Raw genomic sequence first — 24,846 nt, forward strand, 5'->3', positions numbered from 1 at the left:
TATTAACACATTATATTTCTGTGTTGTTGGGGTTTGACATGGATTAGTGTATGCACACTGTACCTTTTATTCATCTGGTTATTCAAGTTGATATTGTTATCCAAACAATTACTTCAATATGCCGTCAGTACAGTAGGTGGGTGTTTCAGCACGCCTGTGTGTATGTGCGCACGCCTGTGTGTTTGTGTGTCTAAGGCTATGGCCACATATTTAATTAGGATTGACAGATTGACATTATAACACTGACTAATAAAACCATAGAGTAAATATGTGTGTGAATCTAATCAAAGAGTGTGACAGAATAAACAGGACTTCAAATGATAAGACTCCGATGGCATGATGGTACTCATAATTCTTAATATTTACTTCGGTTTCAGGAGTAGATACTGTATATTATCACATGCAGGAAGACTAAGCATTCAGTTAGAAGCAGAAAAAAGGTATTACTTATTCTAGCAACAGCTTATTGCTCTCAACATTAGAAAATACATTATAGTCCACAATCAAAAATAATTTTAATGACAGTTAATATGACAATTAATAGTTAGTCTCACAGAAAAAAAAGAAGTATTCCACTTATGTAGTATATGTAATACTTGAAGTACATTCTTTCACAGAATAGATACTGAGGTGGTAAAAGATACTATTCAGATTTAATTAGCTTGAATTTCCTTTAGAACATCCCGGAAAATCTCCACACACACATCCCCAGTGGGGTGTCTCATGGATGCCAGCTTCCACGCCTCCTCAAATGTCTCCGCGGCAATACTCGCGCCCACATTTCGGAATATGTCAGCAATCTGAAAAGGAAATGGAGGTGGAAATAAGAATCAGAAGATGTCTTTCACAAATGATTTGCTTATGCTCCATCCTATTTCAATAACATTTTGTGTCAATCACTTCTCCAATGGCAGAATTGTTCATACCAATTATCATTTTTTGAAACAACGTTTTTTCCTACATTTTGAATGCTGTAACAAAATCCCACAAAACCTCCACATGGTACTGTGAGTCCCAGTGCTATTCTATAAAATCTACTAGACCATATCTTTCTTTCTCTCCCTTGATTCTTCAGTGGGTTCATTGGTATTCTGTACCTCCTCTTTGGTGCGGGGGCAGAAGAAGTGCTCCTTGTGGACTCCCCTTAGGGAGTGCAGCGTAGGATACAGGAGGTCGAAGGCCGTGGTCTGGTCACCGTAGTTAGTGCTGTCGCTGACGCGCTTGATCCGCGGGGCCGCCAGGTCGGTGCGCACTGTGGGAGTCCCGTACATACGATAGTCTATGTGGAAAGATATCATAATTATACAGTGAGAATGTGATTCACACAATGTAGAGAAGCAGGGGGGAAAGGACTACCAGTCCATTCTAATGCAAAGATACAAATGTCAGAAATCGTGTGCTGAATCACGGAGAAATGTCCCCCCCTGAATTTTTTGGGGAGAAGTATGGGAATTACACTACCATTCAAACGTTTGGGGTCACTTAGAAATGTCCTTGTTTTTGAAAGAAAAGCAGATTTTTTTGCCCATTAAAATAACATCAAATTGATCAGAAATACAGTGTAGACATTGTTAATGTTGTAAATGACTATTGTAGTTGGTTAATAATGGGCCTCTGTACGCCTATGTAGATATTACATTAAAAATCAGCTGTTTCCAGCTACACAAGTCATTTACAACATTAACAATGTCTACACTGTATTTTTGATCAATTTTATGTTATTTTAACGGACAATTTTTTTTTGATTTTCTTTCAAAAACAAAGAAATATCTTAGTGACCCCAAACATTTGAACGGTAGAGTATATACAAATTCTTCACGGATCTTTCACCTAAATATCTATTTACTGTAGTCTGAGGTAAACCTGGACAGTGAAGTGTTACAAGTAAACACAATCAGAACTGACCAGTTGTAGGGAGACCACCCACGACAGCCCGGATGAGAGAGGAGGAGGTGATGAAGCGGTCCTGGATGGTCCTGGGTCTGTTGAGGGTCTTGGGGGTCTTCAGCATGCTGCCCACCTCTACAGGCTCCAGGTCCTCCGGTCTGGCCAAAGCCTCTGAGGCTGCAGGTCTCACAGGGAGAGCCTCTCTCTGCATGTTATCTGGGGCTGTGCTGGTCTTACACTCTGAGGTAGAGTTGTCAGTCAAAAGGGAATAGAATTAACACCAGTCCACCAATCACAGAACGTTGACTTGAATGGGAATGAGCCTTCTAGTAATTATATTTCTATGCTTAGACACTGTAACTAACCACTGGTCAGAATGCGCTGCTCCACTTTACTGATGGGCATTTTGTCCTTCCAGTTGAGGAAGTTGGCGAACTCCAGAAAGTTGATGAGTCCGTCTTTGTCCACGTCACAGTACTCCATCAAGTCATTCAGCATCGGCCCACTCAGGTCCAGGTTAAACTGACGACACACATCCTGCAGGTCCTCCTTGTCGATCACACCCTGACCCTTCTGTGGAGTCACAGACACACACAAACGCATGCACGTAGTACGCACACAGACAGACTGAACAGAGGTTGTGTCTATCTCAAACTAACATAATATTATCAAAGACAGTACAGTATGAAGAGATCTAGAAACTGCTTCTCCAATAGAAATCCCATATCATGCTTGTAGGCAATGTCATGGCGACGTTGGTTAGCTAAGCTCATGCGCAGAAACATCTCATCAGGTCTAATGGTAGTCTCACGCCAAACTGTGCATGTGCAGGCAATCAAATCAAAGGCACTCCTTCGATATTAAGTAGTTGTTTATGAAAATGTGTCAGCCACTTTCACAAAGTTGGAGTAATAACATGGTCAGCTACTTTCAACATTGGCTTGAATCTAGGTTGTTCCTTTAGATTCCAGGAAACTCAACAACTAAGGAATAATTTTTCACTTCTCCCATTGACTTGCAGACCCCAAACCCATGTCTGGTCGGTCGAGTCTGCTTCGCAAAGCTTTCCCAGAAGTATTGCGATGTTGTTCCTGGGGTTTAGAAATTCTGTGATATTATCAAGTTATATATACAGTGCATTCAGACACCTTTACTTTCCCCACATTGTTACGTTACAGCCTTATTCTAAAATGTATTAAATAGTTTTTTCCCCCTCATCAATCTACACACAATACCCCATAATGACAAAGCAAAAACAGGTTTTTAGACATTTTTGCAAATGTATTATTATTATTTTTTTTAAATCTACATTTACATAAGTATTCAGGCCCTTTACTCAGTCCTTTGTTGAAGCACCTTTGGCAGGGATAACAGCCTCGAGTCTTCTTGGGTATGATGCTACAAGCTTGCCACACCTGTATTTGGGGAGTTTCTGCCATTCTTCTCTGCAGATCCTCTCAAGCTCTGTCAGGTTGGGTGTGGAGCGTCTCAGCACAGCTATTTTCAGGTCTTTCCATAGATGTTTGATCGGGTTCAAGTCCGGGCTCTGGCTGAGCCACTCAAGGACATTCAGAGACTTATCTGTGTTGTCTTGGCTGTGTGCTTAGGGTTGTTGTCCTGTTTAAAGGCGAACATTCGCCCCAGTCTGAGGTTCTCAGCGCTCTGGAGCAGGTTTTCATCAAGGATCGCTCTGTACTTTGCTCCATTCATCTTTCCCTCTATCCTGAATAGTCCCCCAGTCCCTGCTGCTGAAAAACATCCCCACAGCATGATGCTGCCACCACCATGCTTCACCGTAGGGATGATGCCAGGTTTCCTCCAAACGTGACACTTGGCATTTAGGTCAAAGAGTTCAATCTTGGTTTCATCAGACCAAAGAATCTTGTTTTTCATGGTCTGAGAGTCCTTTAGGTGCCTTTTGGCAAACTCCAAGCTGGCTGTCATGTGCCTTTTACTGAGAAGTGGCTTCCGTCTGGTTACTACCATAAAGGCTTGATTGGTGGAGTGCTGCAGAGATCGTTGTAAATCTGGAAGGTTCTCCCATCTCCACAGAGGAATTCTGGAACTCTGTCAGAGTGACAATCATGTTCTTGGTCACCTCCCTGGCCTAGACCCTTCTCCCCCGATTCCTCAGTTTGGCTGGGCGGCCAGCTCTAGGAAGCGTCTGGGTGGTTCCAAACTTCTTCCATTTAAGAATGATGAGGCCACTGTGTTCATGGGGATCTCTAATGCTGCAGACATTTTTTGGTACCCTTCCCCAGATCTGTGCCTCGACACAATCCTGTCTTGATCTCTATGGAAAATTCCTTCGACCTCATGGCTTGGTTTTTTCTCTGACATGCACTGTCATCTGTGGGACCTTATATAGACAGGTGTGTGCCTTTACAAATCATGTCCAATTAATTGAATTTACCATAGGTAGACTCCAATCAAGTTGTAGACACATCTCAAGGATGATCAATGGAAACAGCATGCACCTTAGCTCAATTTCGAGTCTCATAGCAAAGGGTCTGGATACTTATGTAAATAAGGTACGGTATCTGTTTTTTATTTGTAATACATTTGCAAAGATTTCTAAAAACATGTTTTTGCTTTGTCATTATGAGGTATTGTGTGTAGATTGATGAGGATTTTTAAATTTATTTAATCCATTTTAGAATAAGGCTATAACGTAACAAAATGTGGAAAAAGTCAAGGGGTCTTAATACCTTCCGAATGCACTGTATGTTACCTTGTCGTAGTGCCTGGAGGCCTGCAGCAGGGAGTTAAAGTGGTGGAAGTTGACCTTCTTGAGGTGCTGGCGTACAGCACTGACCAGGGTGCGCTGTCTGTCTGTGCCTTTCTGGTACTCTGCTGGAGGGGTAGAGTGGAGAAGGTCACCCGCACCTGTGGAGAAAGTTAAACCAAATTCTTCATCTTCAAACAATAACAAAAGGCTTACATTTTGGTCACCCCTCTAGACTACATTATAGCTTGACCCATTTTTTACCAATTTCATACTGGCATTGGAATAGGAAACTCAATATCTGTCCTTTTATGAATATGTGTACTTTTATTAATTCAAATTTGACTCACCAAAGTCATCTGGCCGCATCAAGATTCCAAATGTATGACCTGCTGGCACTTTCAATGTGTCTGCTATGCTGTAAAAGGCCGGGAACAGAGGAATTAAAGCTACTGTAGTAGCTGGGCATGAGTTGTGCAATACACAGGTCTGGAATGTATACTGAACAGGCATTTAACTAGATCTGCATTAAAGAGTTAATGTGATAGACTTACGGGTCATGCACTTTGCCAATCTGTGGCTGTGTCCTTTCCCTGAAGTCATCACATCTCTGAGAAACAAACTTTGCACTGTTATGCCTATTGGAAAAATAGCAGTACACAAATCAACATTTGATGTCATGACTATTGGCAATGCATTGTGTGACACTGAATGGTGATGAGCGATAAGAAGTCAAGTGTTTTGAATAAACATAAGGTAGGATAAGTGCTTACTTCTGAGTATCACACAACCAGTGGAGAGATTTGGAGACACTGCGTCCATCGTTGTGGTGGGGAGTAGGCACTCCGAACCTGCCGTCCTTTTCATAACGGCTCCACTTGTATTTCCTATCAACCTGTTCACCTGGGACACAACACAGTTAAGATGGATTTACCCAGGCTGAAATCAAACAGAGAAATATCGACAGGTGTGATTTACCACTGGCTATGGTGTTTCTTCAGAAATGTGTCTGAAAATTATGGGTGTTAAATCAATGTGTAAAACAACATATTGAATAGCATATAAATAACTTTCAAGCCGAAATGAAGTCCCCATTTGAACACTGTCAGAACTAAAGAGAGACAAATGTCCACAATACTCACCGACAAAGTAGGCATTGTGGGAGCGGATATAAGACTGGTGTCCCTCCTGAGCCTCTGTCGCCACCTGCTCCGCACTTTTAGGTGGGTTGATAATCGCACCTGCAGCTGCAGCTGGATCAGAAGGAACACACTTGTACATGAAGGCTTGTGGATATGTCTTTCAGTCATAATATGAATGTTCATGGTGACACATTGTAGCTTCTACGGTCTTTCTTTATTGTCTGACTCACTTTTGGGGGATTTCACACCAAATGTGGCTTTGCCAGTGTCGAGACAATTTGGAAGCCCAGGGCTCTGATCATGTGACCTGCCCAGGGGGGCTTTTTGATTGGTGGAATACCCAGCTTCACTGAGCTGATGTAACCTCTGTTGATAGATGGTCTTAGGTGGTGGGTTGATCACTAATCCACCCTGTAGGAAATACAGAAACAAATGCGACCATACCAATTCCATTAATTAATGTGTGCATGATCTCTACCATGTTAAATGCATCTACAGATGTAGGATCTTAATTTTAGCCAGTTTGCTACAGCAGGAAAACAATCCTGCAACAACAGGAAATTTGAATTATTATGTGGATTATAATTAATGGACATTTTCTGTAGAGTTTGATACATTTTTTGTTAGGGCAAATCAAGTCTGATTCAGAAGCCTTTTTAAACCATGAAAACACTACAAGTTTGCATTTCCTGTCATGCAGTAAAAATTCTCAGCAACAAAATAGTGATCAAATTAAAATCCTACATCTGTAACATGAAAAACTGAGGCTAGTTAGCTTAAAACTCACTATACATGTTAATTTAGGCCTCTACTTACAGAAATAGAAGCTTGGCTGCTCACTCCATGAACTAGAGTACTGGCAATATCAGGGTCGTTGGCTTTCCCATGGAACACTCGGATAGCTCCTGCACCTGGGCGTGTTGTGTTGAGAAACTTCCTCACTACTGGTGGGGTTTGGGGCTTTAAAAGGAAGGTGTGAGACAGTGAATATACACCCACACAAACAGACACATGCACTTGTGCACAATCCCCCCTACACATGCTGCTGAGGCAAAAAGGAGAATGACAATGGACTGCACTATATATCCCAGGCACATCAGATCTTATTGTATATTGCCATTCAGGACAGTTTGGTAGTGATGTTAATTCAGTTAGTGTGTTGATCTAGCTATATCATATTGATGTTTATTATTTGGCAGCACGATCTCAACTTACCTTGGGTGATATTTCTTGTAAGCAAGTCTTAGCTCTGTCACCTACAGGAATACGTTTCCCAGCCTAGGTGACATGGGGATATCATAGACATACAGTATGGTAACATGTATTTACAGTAGACCACATCATATGCGCACATCTTGCAAGATAAAATAGTTACCAGATGAATCAGTCAAACGCAAAGAAATAACTAGGCTACCAAGCCTATTTGCTTGTTACCCTTCGAATATCCGGGAAACTTTCGGTGTATTTCCAGGTGTTGGTTGCATTCCTTTCTATCAAATTCATATCGTTAGCGTATCAACAAGTTGCTATAAAAATATGTAGCCTACTCAACACGGGTTTACATGTCTAGTTGCCAGTTACAATGTTTCACTCTGAAGAGAGAAGTTTAAGATGGCTACTTTGTATCAAATTCCAGGATAATCTGAGGATATTCTGATAGAATGTTTATCTCGAGTCACATGGCAACCGCCACTAGGAAACCGAGGCTATAATGGCGCTATAATTATAGGCTTACTGTGCAAGTGTTCTAGAATAAAGACACCAAAATTATACCTTTGTTATAATTACTATGGCAATAATAAAAACTTTTTTTTTTTTTATTAAAAAAATATATATATATTTTACTATGGCGGGAAAAAAATCACTCCACCGCAAAGAGGTCAATCGAACTCGATCAAAACAATGGAATTGACATGGAAACGCGTGGGGGAAGGGCGGTGAGGGACATATCCCGAATCTTCTCATTGCCTCCCAGCAAAATGTGCCTACATTTCGGCTATTGTTTGTGTATTTCACACTATGTTGAGGTACAATTTTGAGTATAATGCTTGTATAGATGTCAACCCCAACACATGTTCATGTCATTGTCACCAATCAACTGCATTACAGTTAAAAACGACAGACTACCACTACTGATTTCTGCATGCTAGCTATGCTAACCAGTTTATCTGAAAGGGAGTTAGCATTTAGCAGACACTTATTCTAAACCTGAAAAGGGACAACTTCTAAAGCAAAAACAGCTAAATATATCCAAATTGGATTCAAGTAACCACAGTGTGGGCCTTCTACAATACATACATCATGACGGATTTGTTGGATGTGCGCCGATCTGGGCAATGGAAACTGTCTGCGTTCCATTTACCGCATCTATGCTGATTTATGTTATAGTGATTTAGAATGTATTGAATAATTACAGTTTTTGTAAAAAAATATATATATATATTGTAACGACCCTGGGTTTATAAGCGCGGAAATCGACTATCGATAACGATCGACTATCGATATCGCGCCGGACCTCGGGCTAGAAGGTCGAGGGTTCGAGACCTGCTCCCTGCCTGCTTCATTACAATATCATGTAATGACTTGTCTTTGAAACTGATAAATGGATACAATTGTTTCAGACCCAAACTAAGAAATGTTAAAGAAACAATGGTTAAATCCCAATTAAGAACCTGTATGATTATGAACATTGCAAATGCATGCCCATGTTTGCTTTTAGCCTACACTTTGGCAGTATGGCATGTTATGACATAAAGTTGCATACGTCATGTCATATGTTACAAAGGTTTTTTGTGAATTAGTTAGCACACTTGTGTAACATTTCCTCTTCGCCTTATAAAACGATTAGTTTCCCTGATCCTTTCATTAAAGAGCCAATCTGCAGTTGCTACATCGATTTTTGGACTTGTAAATTAATTATATGTACCAATTACTTCTTTAAGAATATAACTTATAAATGCCTATTCAACTGTCGGACCCCATCAGAACCCTAAATATACGTTTGTTTTACTCCAACAAAGTAAATGTAAACAAACGTTTTATAACCTCAAAACATAGGTCAAACTATAATGTTGATACTGTAACGACCCTGGGTTTATAAGCGCGGAAATCGACTCTGCCGCTTGAGCATGCTTTTGCGGCACAGTCGATAGCGCGCCGGACCTCGGGCTAGGAGGTCGAGGGTTCGAGACCTGCTCCCTGCCTGTTTCATTACATTGGTGTCAGAAGTGGGATCGGACCTCGTATCCACGACAGTGCGTGTGCTTGGCCGGTGAGCGCGTTCCTGTAAGACGTAAAGTCGCAAGCTAGCGCGAGGACGCGCTCTTTGAAAGGAGGGAGTAGTGTAACGACCCTGGGTTTATAAGCGCGGAAATCGACTCTGCCGCTTGAGCATGCTTTTGCGGCACAGTCGATAGCGCGCCGGACCTCGGGCTAGGAGGTCGAGGGTTCGAGACCTGCTCCCTGCCTGTTTCATTACAATACCATGGATGGCCAGTCCTTGTATCCATAGCTCTGTCTATTAATTTGAGAGCGGTTACATTTCTCCAGTCCCATCCCTCAGCTTTTTACCGAAACAGTGGCGGGGTAGACGCGTTGTTGTTTCAAGTGCAAATTGCCCCTTTAACACGTTCACAAATTGGAACACGAGCGTGTGATTGGTTTATTCTCAGTGCTACGTAGGCATTCGATCTATCATCATACACTGCCATGCAAAACACACGGGAAGTTGGAAGAAGTGAGAAAGGGACAAGCTTTATGAAATTTCTCGCCCTGTGAATATATTTGAGTGCCGAAAATATTATTTTTGGGAAATCCATTCAGCTACCTAGCTAGTTAGTTATCTCGATTAGGGTAAGTAGATATCATTATCGCTAGCTGATTTACCGGCAGAACTAGCTTGCTAGGCCGAAAGCTATGTTTTGTTAGCTAGCTCACATCAAATAATAAACCATCAGTTGACCCATTCTTAATTAATATACAGCTGTGTGTTGATCATTGAAATGTATGTATATATATATATATATGTGTGTGTGGTGGGGGGCTAGCTAGCTTCCTAGTTACTACGTATTTGCGTGTGTGAAGCAGGGTGAGGTGTGGTTCAACGTTATGTAGTTTACTAACAGTAAGACCGATAGCTTTCGTGTACGACCTAGCTTAGCGAACTAGCTAATTATTCAATATATCGTGGGTAGTTAGCTAGCTATAGTAAACTAGTTAGCAGCCAACAGTAGCCACCTAATCTGAATAATTAAAGCTAGTTAGTTAACTGGCTGGCTAGCTAGCGTGAACTAGCTAGTTAACCAATTTGTCTAAAACAAGATTGGACCAATGGGTGGGACTGAGAAAGCTAATCATTATTTTTTGACGGACACAGTGCTTGACGATAGCAAGTTTGAGCCGCCATCCTAACTGACTAGCTAGCTAGTCAACACAGTGGTTATTAGTGGGCAAGACTGACGTAACACGAGTTCGACCCACATGTCTTCACTGCAATTATTTTTGGCTAGACATGGGCTTGTTGTGTTTACTTGTTGGGTCAGTTAAGAAATAAGTGTAATATAGTCTTTGTAAACAAGTCTAACGTTACTAGCTAATAGCCAAGTGAAAGTCGTCACATTTCCAAAGATTGTCTAGTTTTAAGTAACTACATCCTGTGATTCAAGGATATTACAATGATGATCAGAGACAAAGCTAATTGAACAATTTCTAACCAATTCAACCTCAAAGTTGATAATTTGGTATAATTTTGTAGTTGTATTTGTTTTCCCCACACTACTTTATTCACTGTTGATCTGTTCACAATTTATGTAATGTGACATCTAATTTTTGGCAGTTCTAGGAGTTAATATTCAAGCGGTACTTCTGCATCCAGAGCAAGAGACTGGGGTGTAGGACATGGCAAGTAGGGGTGGTGCAACACGACCCAATGGGCCAAACACAGGCAACAAAATCTCCCAGTTCAAATTAGTACTCTTAGGGGAGTCCGCTGTGGGAAAGTCCAGTCTGGTACTTCGCTTTGTCAAGGGCCAATTTCAGGAATTCCAAGAGAGCACAATTGGAGGTAGGCTGATCTGACATCTTCTATTCATGTGTTAGTGGAATGGACATAACCCAACACCACTATATTTTTGTCCTGTAGTGATTCTGACTACATTCTGTAGGTTATGCAATCTCCCATGATATATGTTAGTCCATTGTTGGAAACTGGACAGCCAGCTGTTTTTCTTTTATAGCCTACTGCAAACAAAATTCTAAATGCTGCAATGACTGTTTGTCCCCTCTCAGCTGCCTTCCTGACTCAGACAGTATGTTTGGATGACACAACAGTCAAGTTTGAGATCTGGGACACAGCTGGTCAGGAGCGCTACCACAGCTTAGCACCCATGTACTACAGAGGTGCCCAGGCCGCCATCGTGGTCTACGACATAACTAACAAAGTGAGTCAGCAGCTGGGTTTATGTACTCTGTCACACATTATAAGAGACTCTTATATTAGGTACAGTGCATTTGGAAAGTTTTCAGACCCTTTCCCTTTTTCCACAGTTTGTGACATTACAGCCTTATTCTAAAATGTATTAAATCTTCTTTTTTTTCAATCTACACACAATGTCCCATAATGACAAAGCGAAAACAGTGCTTTAGACATTAACATGTATTAAAAATAAAAAACAGATACCATAATGACAAAGTGATGAAAAACAGAAATACCATATTTACATACATTTGAAGTCGGAAGTTTACATACACCTTAGCCAAATACATTTAAACTCCGTTTTTCACAATTCCTGACATTTAATCCTAGTAACAATTCCCTGTCTTAGGTCAGTTAGGATCACCACTTTATTTTAAGAATGTGAAATGTCAGAATAATAGTAGTAGAGTGATTTATTTCAACTTTTATTTCTTTCATCACATTCCCAGTGGGTCAGAAGTTTACATACACTCAATTAGTATTTGGTAGCATTGCTTTTAAATTGTTTAACTTGGGTCAAATGTTTTAGGTAGCCTTCCACAAGCGTCCCAAAATAAGTTGGGGGAATTTTGGCCCATTCCTCCTGACAGAGCTGGTGTAACTGAGTCAGGTTTGTAGGCCCACTTGCTCGCACACACTTTTTCAGTTCTGCCCACACATTTTCTATAGGATTGAGGTCAGGGCTTTGTGATGGCCACTCCAATACCTTGACTTTGTTGTCCTTAAGCCATTTTGCCACAACTTTGGAAGTATGCTTGGGGTCATTGTCCATTTGGAAGACCTATTTGCGAACAAGCTTTAACTTCCTGACTGTTCCTGACTGATGTCTTGAGACGTTGCTTCAACATATCCCCATAATTTTCTCTCCTCATGATGCCATCTATTTTGTGAAGTGCACCAGTCCCTCCTGCAGCAAAGCACCCCCACAACATGATGCTGCCACCCCCGTGCTTCACGTTTGGGATGGTGTTCATCGGCTTGCAAGCCTCCCCCTTTTTCCTCCAAACATAACGATGGTCATTATGGCCAAACAGTTCTATTTTTATTTCATCAGATGAGATGAAATTTCTCCAAAAAGTACAATCTTTGTCCCCATGTACACTTGCAAATCGTAGTCTTGCTTTTTTATGGCTGTTTTGGAGCAGTGGCTTCTTCCTTGCTGATCGGCCTTTCAGGTTACGTTGATATATGACTCGTTTTACTGTGGATATATATACTTTTGTACCTGTTTTCTCCAGCATCTTCACAAAGTCCTTTGCTGCTGTTCTGGGATTGATTTGCACTTTTCGCACCAAAGTGCTGTGGGGATGTTTTTCAGCTGCAGGGACTGGGAGACTAGTCAGGATTGAGGGAAATATGAACAGAGAAAAGTACAGTGAGATCATTGCTGAAAACCTGCTCCAGGGGGCTCAGGACCTCAGACTGGGGTGAAGGTTCACCTTCCAACAGGACAACGATCCTAAGCACACATCCAAGACGACACAGGAGTGGCTTTGGGACAAGTCTCTGGATGTCCTTGAGTGGCCCATTCAGAGCCCGGACTTGAACTCGATTGAACTTCTCTGGAGAGGCCTGAAAATAGCTCCCCATCAAACCTGACAGAGCTTGACAGGGTTCAAGTCAAGTGTGCCAAGCTTGTAGTGTCATACCCAAGAAGACTCGAGGCTGTAATCTTTGCCAATGGTGCTTCAACAAAGTACTGAGTAAAGGATCTGAATACTTATGTAAATGTGATATTTTTGGTTCATTAATACATTTGCAAAAATTTCTATGGCTGTTTTTGCTTTGTCATTATGGGGTATTTATTGTGTGTCGATTTTACGAGGGGGAACAAGCAATTGAATCCATTTTAGTATAAGGCTGTAACGTGACAATATGTGGAAAAAGTCAAGGTCTGAATACTTTCCGAATGAACTGTATAGCATTAGGTACAGCTGAAGACATTTTGTGAAAATTTAGCAGGAGTTTGAAGATTATGCCCTATATAATAGGCCTAGTTGAGAATCTGAAGAAAAGATTGAGAAAAAGGCTAGCCTTGTTTTGCTGACATGTTTTCAAGCACTTTTCTGTAGTTGTAGTTTCTCTTAGATTTGACAAGTCTAAAATATCCCTATTCATTTAATTTGGTCCTAACAAACCTGTCACATCTAGGGCACTTTTGTTTTAACAAATTAATTGAGGAGCTGTCAATGTTTTGACCCCTAGTTGCACCACACTTTCCCCAAACCTTCTTTCTGTTCAATGTGTAAATTGATATTTTATGTTGTAAATGTTTCTGATACTTTGTGCTGCTATTTTGGCCAGGTCTCTCTTGTAAAAGAGATTAACAAACCTGTTTAAAAAAATAAAAGGGCAACTCCAATGAGAAATTCTATTTTGATCCCCATGTCTGCTTTTGCTCTATTTGCTGAGACGTTTGATGGGAAGTTGTTAGAACATTGTATTTCATGGAAATAAGCTGTCACAAGAGCTTGGTTTTCTAACTCAAAGTTTTGTACACAAATCTTAAGCCAATGTTTGGAGCAGAGAATATCTTCAACTCAGCAATATGATACATCTCGTTGACGAACTCCCCATACATGTAAGCTGGGGAACATTATATCTAATTGTCATATTTTATAGAAGTTCTCCTTTAACGAGACCACGTCTTGGATATCCTGCAAAGTCAATCGCATAACCAGGGAATGAAGGGAGTGGTTGTGTTGTCATTCTTCCTCAAGGACCTTGTTATTTTCTGACTTAATTTCTCATCCTCTGCTGTTTGCCAGGAGTCCTTTGAACGAGCAAAGAACTGGGTTAAGGAGCTTCAGAGACAAGCCAGTCCAAATATTGTAATAGCGTTGGCTGGGAACAAAGCTGACCTTGCAAACAAACGAGCATTGGATTTTCAGGTTTGTGCCAGTGAATTTGCTATTGAACATTACACTGTGCTAGTTTTATTCTCATTGGAGTCATCATACAATTTGACCTATAAGGCAGTTAAACACCTTTGTGACGTGATACATCTATATTGACTGATTTTGGTGGTTTTCTTCCAGGATGCCCAGTCATATGCAGATGATAACAGTTTACTGTTCATGGAAACATCAGCAAAGACCTCTATGAACGTTAATGAGATATTTATGGCTATTGGTAAGTGTTTTATGTTCCATGTTCATTACACTTTAATAGTTTGAAAATGTTAAAGATTCTATCTGATAATAGAAACACAGGTCATAAACATTTTCCCTATTGCTTCACAGCAAAGAAATTACCCAAGAACGAGCCTCAAGCTGCCGGAGCGAACAGTGGGCGGAACCGGGGAGTGGATCTTACGGAGACAGCTCAGCCAGCCAGCCGCTCCTGCTGCAGTACCTAAACCTGGCCCACTCGTCCCACATGCACCTTCCCCCTCTCCTCCTAACTCTGAATAACATCTGGACATGGTGTTCCCCTTCCTGACATCAGACCTTCCACCTCTCGTCCTTTCTCCTTGGAATAGCTGAAGACTCTGTATAGCTGCATTTCTAATACCTTGTTTGGTTTTACTTTCATTTTAAAGTGTATATCAGTATGTATGCATGTATCACTACAAGGCCTAAAACATTTTTTTTTTTTTTACTTCAGTTGGAAGACTAGCCCCTACGAGAGAGAGTAAGCTGTGTGTGTGACTGATTCCCTGAAGAGAAAGTGTAACCTAGGTCATAGGGTTATTCGACTGGGGGTAAAAGGGAGTTGAGTGTCCTTCCAAACAAAACAAACCAAATTCACCCATTGTGAAATTCCTGGAGGCTATGACAGTTTGTACTGAGTATAATAACACCATTGAAGCAGTGTCAGGTAAGGACTATCAAACCAAGCATTCCTCCTTGCACCTGCTGCCAAGACGACGACATATCCGTCTGCAGAGAAGTTTGGCAAGAACTTCCAACGCTATTACACCACTGGCCCACTGCAACTGGTTGAACAGGATTTAAGGGGGGTTTTGTGATTGGATGGCTGATGACTGCAAGTTTGTCACATCTATGATGACAGCCTTGTGCATCATGGGAAGTCCCTCTTCAAACCACAATATTCTCTGGTTGATACATTGATTTAAGGAGAACATTGAGACAGTTGGACATGCTCAGACAAGTTTAGTAAAATGTAAAATGTCTTGCTAAGACCTAACACATGACTAGTCCGTTGTTTCCCCAAACTGTTATTGTTCAGTTATCAACTTGTCAGAATTAGTGGTGTTAAAAAGTAGGCCTCAAACCATGTACCAACATAAGTCTTGACTATTACCTATCATCAGTCTGTGGAATATTACTCTGTTTTATAGGGTGTTGCAATGTATCTTCTACCAATACAGCTTGGAGGGCATAAGCTTGTCAGGAAAGTATCTAGAGATTCTGAACAATTGTACAGTACACCAATGTAGGTCTAGGTCTGCTATGGGTTTGTGACCTTGTCACAAACAAACTGGTCAAATGCTAATCAATGGTGGTCTTTTTAACTATGTAGTGTTATTAACAATTCAATTGTATCTCCTGTGTCTTGTTACTTTTCTCAGTGGTCTGTTCATATTTGAGAGGACTATTGCATTGCACAATTGTTGGTTATATTTTAATTGATGACTGGCCATTACAATTTATAAAACTGATGCACTGTGTCGGACTTGCTAACCTATTGCAAACAACCGGTAGTGGCTTACTGACTGGTAGTCTTTCTGAAGCCAGGTGGATTTAACAATGTCAAACATGACTAGTGAAGAAGGACTGATCAGTTTGAGTGTCAGGGTACAAGTCAATAAATTAGGTATATTGCTATTGTATGCCTTTTATGTTTTTGATACCACAAGAAATGCAAGAGCTATTCATTCTCTGCAAAACTTGAAAAATTGTCCTGAAGTTGTAATTACGTGGTATTTGTTTGGTTTGTCAACTCTCCTTTGAGAGTGTTTTCTCTGAGCACATCCAACCCCTGAAGTAGTATGACCATGACTGAAATGTTTTCCTTTGAACCTGAGACCAATGCTGTGTCCACTAGCTCTCTACAATTGTCGGCTGCAAGGCACTCGTAGTTTAAGGTGAGATTCTTCAGACTGTCAGCCATAGTTTCCTTCACATTGACCTCACTCCTGCTGAGGGACTGAGATCTCCGCCACTGCACAACTCAAGGGGGGGCGCCAACCCAGACAGGAAGATCACGTCAGTGACTCATCCCACTCAAGTGACGCACCCCTCCTAGGGACGGCATGGAAGAGCACCAGTAAGCTAGTGACTCAGCCCCTGTAATAGGGTTAGAGGCAGAGAATCCCAGTGGAGAGAGGGGAACCGGCCAGGCAGAGACAGCAAGGGCGGTTTGTTGCTCTAATGCCTTTCCGTTCACCTTCACACTCCTGGGCCAGTCTACACTCAATCATATGACCTACTGAAGAGATGAGTCTTCAATAAAGACTTAAAAGGTTGAGACCGAGTCTGCGTCTCTCACATGGGAAGGCAGACCATTCCATAAAAATGGAGCTCTATGGGAGAAAGCCCTGCCTCCAGTTGTTTGCTTAGAAGTTCTAGGGACAGTTAGGAGGCCTGCGTCTTGTGATCGTAGTGTACGTGTAGGTATGTACGGCAGGACCAACTCGGAAAGATAGGTAGGAGCAAGCCCATGTAATGCTTTGTAGGTTAGCAGTAAAACGTTGAAATCAGCCCTTGCCTTAACAGGAAGCCAGTGTAGAGAGGCTAGCACGAGTAATTTGATCACATTTTTTGGTTCTGGTCAAGATTCTAGCAGCTGTGTTTAGCACTAACTGAAGTTTATTTAGTGCCTTATCCGGGTAGCTGGAAAGTAGAGCATTGCAGTAGTCTAACCTAGAAGTGACAAAAGCAATTTTTCTGCATCATATTTGGACAGAAAGTTTCTGATTTTTGCAATGTTACGTAGATGAAAAAAAGCTGTCCTTGAAACAGTCTTAATATGTTCGTCAAAAGAGATCAGGGTCCAGAGTAACGCCGAGGTCCTTCACAGTTTTATTTGAGACGATTAATCAAGATTAATTGTCAGATTCAACAGAAGATTGCTTTGTTTCTTGGGACCTAGAACAAGCACCTAGAACAAGACCTAGAACAAGCACCTCTGTTTTGTCCGAGTTGCAGCCATCCACTTCCTTATGTCTGAAACACAGGCTTCCAGCGAAGGCAATTTTGGGGCTTCACCATGTTTCATCGAAATGTACAGTTGTGTGTCATCCGCATAGCAGTGAAAGTTAACATTATGTTTCCGGATGACATCACCAAGAGGTAAAATATATAGTGAAAACAATAGTGGTCCTAAAACGGAACCTTGAGGAACACCGAAATTTACAGTTGATTTGTCAGAGGACAAACCAACCACAGAGACAAACTGATATCTTTCCAAATGATAAGATCTAAACCAGGCCAGAACTTGTCCGTGAAAAACATTTGGGTTTCCAACCTCTCTTGATCGATGGTATCAAAAGCAGCACTAAGGTCTAGGAGCACGAAGACAGATGCAGAGCCTCGGTCTGACACCATTAAAAGGTAATTTACCACCTTCACAAGTGCAGTCTCAGTGCTATGATGGGGTCTAAAACCAGACTGAAGCATTTTGTATACATTGTCTTCAGGAAGGCAGTGAGTTGCTGCGCAACAGCTTTTCCAAAATTGTTTGAGAGGAATGGGAGATTCGATATAGCCCGATAGTTTTTTATATTTTCTGGGTCAAGGTTTGTCTTTTTCAAGAGAGACTTTATTACTGCCACTTTTAGTGAGTTTGGTACACATCCGGTGGATAGAGAACCTTTTATTATGTTCAACATTGGAGGGCCAAGCACAGGAAGCAGCTCTTTCAGTAGTTTAGTTGGAATAGGGTCCAGTATGCAGCTTGAAGGTTTAGAGGCCATGATTATTTTCATAATTGTGTCAAGAGATATAGTACTAAAACACTTGAGTGTCTCCCTTGATCCTAGGTCCTGGCAGAGTTGTGCAGACCCAGGACAGCTGAGCTTTGGAGGGATACGCAGATTTAAAGAGGAGTCCGTAATTTGCTTTCTGATGATCATGATCTTTTTCTCAAAGCAGTTCATGAATTTATCACTGGGTTGGACGTGCTTTGGTCAGACGGAAGCCACCGCCTTGGACGTTACCCATGAAATGGGAATCAACAAGAGACGTTAATTGGAAATGTATAGTATTCAATGAATAAGACCTGTTCTGTATCATATTTGCAGTGTATTATCAGTATGCTAGTAAAATACTGACCACAGTCAGCAATGAGAATTCTTCCACCCTGTAACTCCTGTGAGGGGGTTGGTATATTACTCTCCTGTCCTGTTCCCTGCTCCTTCCCGTCTGAGGAGGGCAGCCCACTGTCGATAAGGCAGAGTAGCGCTGTGCAGCCACTCCAGCGGATCTTGGAGGTCTCGTCCTTGCCAAGCCCCAGGACCCGGTCCATCTTCCAGAAGGCTGTGGGGAAGGCTAGGTTCACCTGTTCCACGTTGGTCAGATTCTCTAGCTGCTTAGGGCCTAGTCCTAGTGCAATGTTCTGGGCTTGGCCTGGGTAAGGTCTGTTGTGGTCTTCCTGGAACAGGGCCTCAAAGCGTGACATTAGCTTCACCTGGTCCTTCTCCAAGGAGAGCAAGGGGTCCTGTTTGGAGAGTTGCTTCAGGACTAAAACAAGCTTCTCCCTGGCTGCCGTAACTGCAGAAATTTGTCCGTGGAACCCGTCAAAGACCCCGAAAAAGCTGTTCCCCTCTTTGCCTCTTTGCCTCCATACCCCTCATGGAAAACGGTCATATCCTCCATGTTCTTTTTCCATGTGGAGTTTTTCTCCTCACACGCTGCCACAGCACAGATGAACGGGTTGCTCCCTTTGTGCTTGGTGACGCTGTATTCTGCCATGCGCTGAAGTTGGACAAAGTCCACACACTGGACCCTGACGCTGAAGTGGCTCTTACCCTTCTCCAGATTGGAAGATGGGATGCCATGGATGTTGCTCCCACTGTGGTGGAGGGCATGGTGTTGGGAAGGGTAAGGGCCTCCTGTGTCAGGACTGGAGTCAAAGGATTCCCCAGGGAGCTCTATGGGAATACTGGAGTGAGAATTATTCAAAGAATGGGAATACAAACACAAACAAATCAGGACTGAAACGTGTTGCCCTTTCATTTTCCATTTCACAAGTTCCATTGTATTAGTAACAAAGAATGACTTATTTATCAAACTAGCCTAGTGAATATTTCCAGATGTAATGTGAAGAGGTGTACCATGAGTCCATTTATGCTCGCCTCAAGTAATGACAGTACTTTAGATTGGGTTCAGCTGTTTACTGGCCTTTCCACGGAAACAGTTTCCTTGGCAACTAAAGGCACTATGACAAAATTGTGCAGCTTGTGCAAGAGCCTTCCAAATAAGTGTGTTTTTCCGGGGAATAAAATTAAGAAAGATGTTTGGTAGGCTTTTGGTCATTACGGACATTAAGAGTAAAGTAGTAGTCTGATTAATAGTGTTGAAGGGAAGGGGACAACAACAAAATAACAAAAATAGTATAGGCTTGTCAATTTACTTAAAGTACTTAATTTAAGTACTGGGTCTCCTGGGTGGTGCAGTGGTCTAGGGCGGTGGTCTCAGTATGTAAAATGTAATAAAATGTATGCACTCTACTGTAAGTCGCTCTGGATAAGAGCGTCTGCTAAATGACAAAAATGTAATGTAAATGTTAAATAAAGAGCTGGCTTTGTGCACCTGTATGCCCCTCTTTTATCCAACAGATGGCAGCAGTAGCACACTATCTCAAAGGGGACCATAAAACAATAAGAGTCAGTGTGAGCCAGCCTACCTTATAGGATACTCTTGAAATGTTGACCAAATCTATAATTTCATACTTGGAGTTTAATGAACAATTAGAATGAGAATTTCACATCCATACCATCGCTAAAGGCACCTCAAACACACTACATGACCAAAAGTATGTGGACACCTGCTCGTCGAACATCTAATTCCAAAATCATGGGCGTTAATATAGATTTGGTCCCCCCTTTGGTGCTATCTTCCACTCTTCTGGGAAGGATTTCCACTAGATTGTGGAACATTGCGGTGGGGACTTGCTTCTATTCAGCCACAAGCGCATTAGTGAGGTCGGGCACTGATGTTGGGCGATTAGGCCTGGTTCACATTCGGCGTTCCAATTCATCCCAAAGGTGTTAGATGGGGTTGAGGTCAGGGCTCTGTACAGGCCAATCAAGTTCTTCCACACTGATCTCGACAAACCATTTCTGTTCGGACCTCGCTTTGTGCACGGGGGTCAATGTCATGCTGAAACATGAAAGGGCCTTCCCCAAACTGTTGCCACAGAGTTGGAAGCACATAATCATCTAGAATGTCATTGTATGCTGTAATGTTAAGATTTTCCTTCACTGGAACTAAGGGCCCTAGCCCGAACCATGAAAAACAGTCCCAGACCATTATTCCTCCTCCACCAAACTTGACAGTTGACACTATGCATTGGGGCAGGTAGCGTTCTCCTGGGATCCACCAAACCCAGATTTGTCTGTCGGACTGCCAGATTGTGAAGCGTGATTCATCACTCCAGAGAATACGTTTCCACTGCTCCAGAGTCCAATGGCGGCGAGCGTTACACCACTCCAGCCGATGCTTGGCATTGCGCATGGGGATCTTAGGTTTTTGTAGGCCTGCTCGGCCATAGAAAGCCTTTTCATGAAGCTCCGCTGACGTTGCTTCCAGAGGCAGTTTGGAACTCGGTTATCCGTCCGAGAAGGACGATTTTTACACGCAACACGCTTCAGCACTTGGCGATCCCGTTCTGTGAGCTTGTGTGGCCAACCACTTTATGGCTGAGTCGTTGTTGCTCCTAGACGTTTCCACTTCACAATAACAGCACTTACAATTGACCGGGGCAGCTCTAGCAGGGCAGAAATTTTACGAACTGACTTGTTGGAAAGGTGGCATCCTATGACAGTGCCATGTTGAAAGTCAGTTCAGGAAGGCCATTCTACTAACAATTGTCTATGCAGATTGCATGGCTGTGTGCTTGATTTTAAACACCTGTCAGCAACGGGTGTGGCTGAAATAGCCGAATCCACTAATTTGAAGTGGTGTCCACATACTTTTGTATTTATAGTGTACCTTACGGAACATTTGTGAAAATGTTGCTTTAACACACTGCTGCAATGTACTGCATGAAACACACTCGATAGATCATTAGGGAAGCAGTGGGATGCAAGAATGTGTTCACTTCCTTCTTACCTTTAGGGGCTCCCGAGTGGAGCAGTGGTCTAAGGCACTGCATCTCAGTGCTAAAGGTGTCACTACAGACCCTGGTTTGATTCCAGGCTGTATCACAACCGGCTGTGATTGGGAGTCCCATAGGGCAGTGCACAGTTGGCCGGGGTAGCCCATCATTGTAAATAACAATTTGTTCTTAACTGACTTGCCTAGTTAAATACAACTTTAAAAAACTGCAGTTGACATGAAACACAAGGTGACACTTCCTGAAAGTCACAGCTGTTACCTGGCGTGATCTCCTTAGCTGGCAGCGTGCAGCACCTGTCCTAGATGTCATCACCGTAACCCTGAGATGTCACCTCCCTGACAGTTCTATTACCATGATAACTCTCCTGGCCCTGCCTACATTACTGCTACATTTCTATGTCAGCGTTCAGCTGATGCGGAGACAGCAACACTGGAACTAACACAAATTCCCAACGATCAGAATCAGGCAGTTACCTGCAGAGATATGTCATCTATAGTAAGTTGTTTAAAAAAATGACTAAGCAAAATGTGTCATTGGTAAACAGTTACATTATCTCCATCTCCACTTTTAATAATAGCTTGAATATTTCCTGTTCACTAAATCTTGATAGGCACTTGACATTGATAGAGAACACTGAACACGCACGCACGCATGCACGCACGCACGCACACACACACACACACACACACACACACACACACACACACACACACACACACACACACACACACACACACACACACACACACACACACACACACACACACACACACACACAGCTTTCTGCAGACCTTAAACAACCTTACACTCAGCCCAGGGGCACTTGAATTTTCTTAAGCACTCTATAAAGTGCAGAACCGTGCCTTCTAGATCATACCCAGCTTGGTTCTTTGGTTCTTTGGAAGTTGTGGGAACGTTAATTTTTGGTTTCCCATCGGTTCTGGGAATTAAGGCATAAGTTTCCTAGCCGGTAAAACAAAACGTTTTTTTAAACATTCTGAGAACAGAAGTGGGCAGCATACCACCCTGCATCCCACTGCTGGCTTGCCTCTGAAACTAAGCAGGATTGATCATGGTCGGTCCCTAGACTGGAGACCAGATGCTGCTGGAAGTGGTTTTGGAGGGCCAGTAGGAGGCACTCTTTCCTCTGGTCTGAAACAAAGCTAATATCCCAGGGCAGTGATTGAGGATCGCCCTGTATAGGGTGCTGTCTTTCGGATGGGACGTTGTGGTCACTAAATCTCCCATTGCACTTATCATAAGAGTAGGGGTGTTAATCCCAGTGTCCTGGCTACATTCCAAATCATAGACATGTAATTATCCCCAGCTTCCAATTGGCTCATTCATCCTCTCCTCTGTAACTATTCCCCAGGTCATTGCTCTACATGAGAATGTGTTCTCAGTCAACGTAATGGTTAAAATAAAAATGTTCCTGTTTACTCATAAAAAGTTTTACATTTTTGTCTATTCATAAAGACCTAATTTCAAAGGAAACACACACTCATTAAGATCAGGTGTGGCCAATTAGTGGGCACATCTGAACACGCCTAACAAGACAGAGGATAGAGAGAGTTTTGCTGCACCGGAGAACGGAATGTATATTCTTTATACATTCTTTGAACCTTACTTGTGTTTTTTATGGAAAGTTTTCTTAATGTTCTGAGAACATGACTTCAAATAGAACCACGAGGAAACCTGTAGAAAACGTTATGCTGAAGTACTGAAATTTCCACAAAAGAACATTGTTTCTTAACGATCTCGGAACAATTTGAGTACATTATTTTAAATAGAACCATGAGGAAACCTTTAAGAAATGTTATGCTGAAGTACTGAAATTCCCTCCTAAGAAGCATATGGTTCTCAGAATGTTTCGCTCTAGCTGGGTATCCTTCACCTTTCTTAGAATGTTGTATGCAAAATAATCATAAGACAACCACGCTCTCACCAAGCTCAAAGAAACATAAGGTTCTCAGAACATTATGTGCTAGCTGGGTAGTTACTGCACACCCAGTGTCCTTTTATAGGTAGGCTACTCCTCCCATATTGCCTCAGTTGTATTAATATGTTCTATTGGAACACTTATTTGGTTCCTAGAAGAGACATGGAGCAGTATAAGCATTTATAACATCATACTGGCTGATATATCGGCCAGTCACTGACATGGAACCCTTTTACTAGTTCTCTGTCCTTGTAATTTATAGCACCTCTCAGATCCGTTCAGTCCGGTCCAACACGCTCTCTGTGTGTTTATGGCAGCAGGTTATTCATTAAGGTCACAGTCTCCGTCTCACTTGAGTGACATCTGTTTGAGCCAATAATGAATGGCTCAATAATTGATCTGTCCAAGGAGAGCAAGGCAAAGGGCGGGTCGTATAACCGGAAATACTAATTTAGTATGAGGGGTCAGCCAGTAGTAATCTGAGCTAACAGAGTAAGGGTTTCTGTATGCATGCAATGAATCCATGACAACATTAGTAATCATGTAGACTAGTATTATTTATTTATTTGTATACTAATTGAGCCAATTTCTTCTCCCTCTGACTCAGTGACTCCCCATATTGATATTGGACACGACAAAGCCTCGGAATGAAGGTGGATTTGGCGCCAATGGGAGATGTCAACAATAGCTATACTGTACAATGTGGAGAGCAGAGAACATAGGTGGACTATTCGTTTGCCTCGGATTTGTTGTAAATGCTTTCCGTAAGTTTTGTTTGGATCTCAGTTTCATTCAAGCAAACTAATTCCAACACATTTGGGGAAACATGTTTGTAATGTTGTTGTGTCTTGGTCAATCTGAACTGCATGGTAACCATAGATTCCTAAACAAGCTTGTTGGCTTTGGTCAATCTGAACTGCATGGTAACCATAGATTCCTAAACAAGCTTGATGGCTTTGGTCAATCTGAACTGCATGGTAACCATAGATTCCTAAACAAGCTTGTTGGCTTTGGTCAATCTGAACTGCATGGTAACCATAGATTCCTAAACAAGCTTGTTGGCTTTGGTCAATCTGAACTGCATGGTAACCATAGATTCCTAAACAAGCTTGTTGGCTTTGGTCAATCTGAACTGCATGGTAACCATAGATTCCTAAACAAGCTTGTTGGCTTTGGTCAATCTGAACTGCATGGTAACCATAGATTCCTAAACAAGCCGAAGCTTGTGGGCTTTGCTCTCATCATTAAGGCCAACGTTATTGTCAAGGTCAAAGGTACTGTATAGCTCTTTAAGATTGAGGAAAACAAAAGGTTTACTGTACATTTTAGACACAGTACTCTGTGTCATTTCGAAACCAAACCTCAAAACCTCTATCAGTATTCTGACCTATGTTTGACATTAGGGTCGGCAGGTATGCATTTTAATGGATTGCAA

The 24,846-nt window shown here is 42.0% G+C and overlaps 2 protein-coding genes across 2 annotated transcripts; one reads left to right on the forward strand and one right to left on the reverse strand.

The window, feature by feature from the left end:
* Positions 1-343: 343 nt before the first annotated feature.
* LOC129837526 (EF-hand domain-containing family member B-like) lies at positions 344-7,430 on the reverse strand. Its single transcript, XM_055903772.1, has 13 exons — positions 7,189-7,430; positions 6,970-7,032; positions 6,571-6,714; positions 5,985-6,165; positions 5,755-5,865; positions 5,386-5,515; positions 5,167-5,250; positions 4,963-5,030; positions 4,619-4,773; positions 2,253-2,460; positions 1,906-2,127; positions 1,098-1,279; positions 344-800 (listed from the first exon to the last, which is right to left on the reverse strand). Exons 1-13 carry the CDS (start codon positions 7,255-7,257, stop codon positions 654-656), a joined length of 1,764 nt encoding a protein of 587 aa, XP_055759747.1. The 5' UTR covers positions 7,258-7,430; the 3' UTR covers positions 344-653.
* A 1,992-nt stretch (positions 7,431-9,422) lies between these two features.
* LOC129837315 (ras-related protein Rab-5A-like) lies at positions 9,423-16,017 on the forward strand. Its single transcript, XM_055903377.1, has 6 exons — positions 9,423-9,606; positions 10,589-10,816; positions 11,041-11,192; positions 13,996-14,118; positions 14,266-14,359; positions 14,470-16,017. Exons 2-6 carry the CDS (start codon positions 10,651-10,653, stop codon positions 14,583-14,585), a joined length of 651 nt encoding a protein of 216 aa, XP_055759352.1. The 5' UTR covers positions 9,423-9,606; positions 10,589-10,650; the 3' UTR covers positions 14,586-16,017.
* The last annotated feature ends 8,829 nt before the right edge of the window (positions 16,018-24,846 follow it).

This window comes from Salvelinus fontinalis, chromosome 38 (assembly GCF_029448725.1).
Source record: "Salvelinus fontinalis isolate EN_2023a chromosome 38, ASM2944872v1, whole genome shotgun sequence".
NCBI classification, from domain to species: domain Eukaryota; kingdom Metazoa; phylum Chordata; class Actinopteri; order Salmoniformes; family Salmonidae; genus Salvelinus; species Salvelinus fontinalis.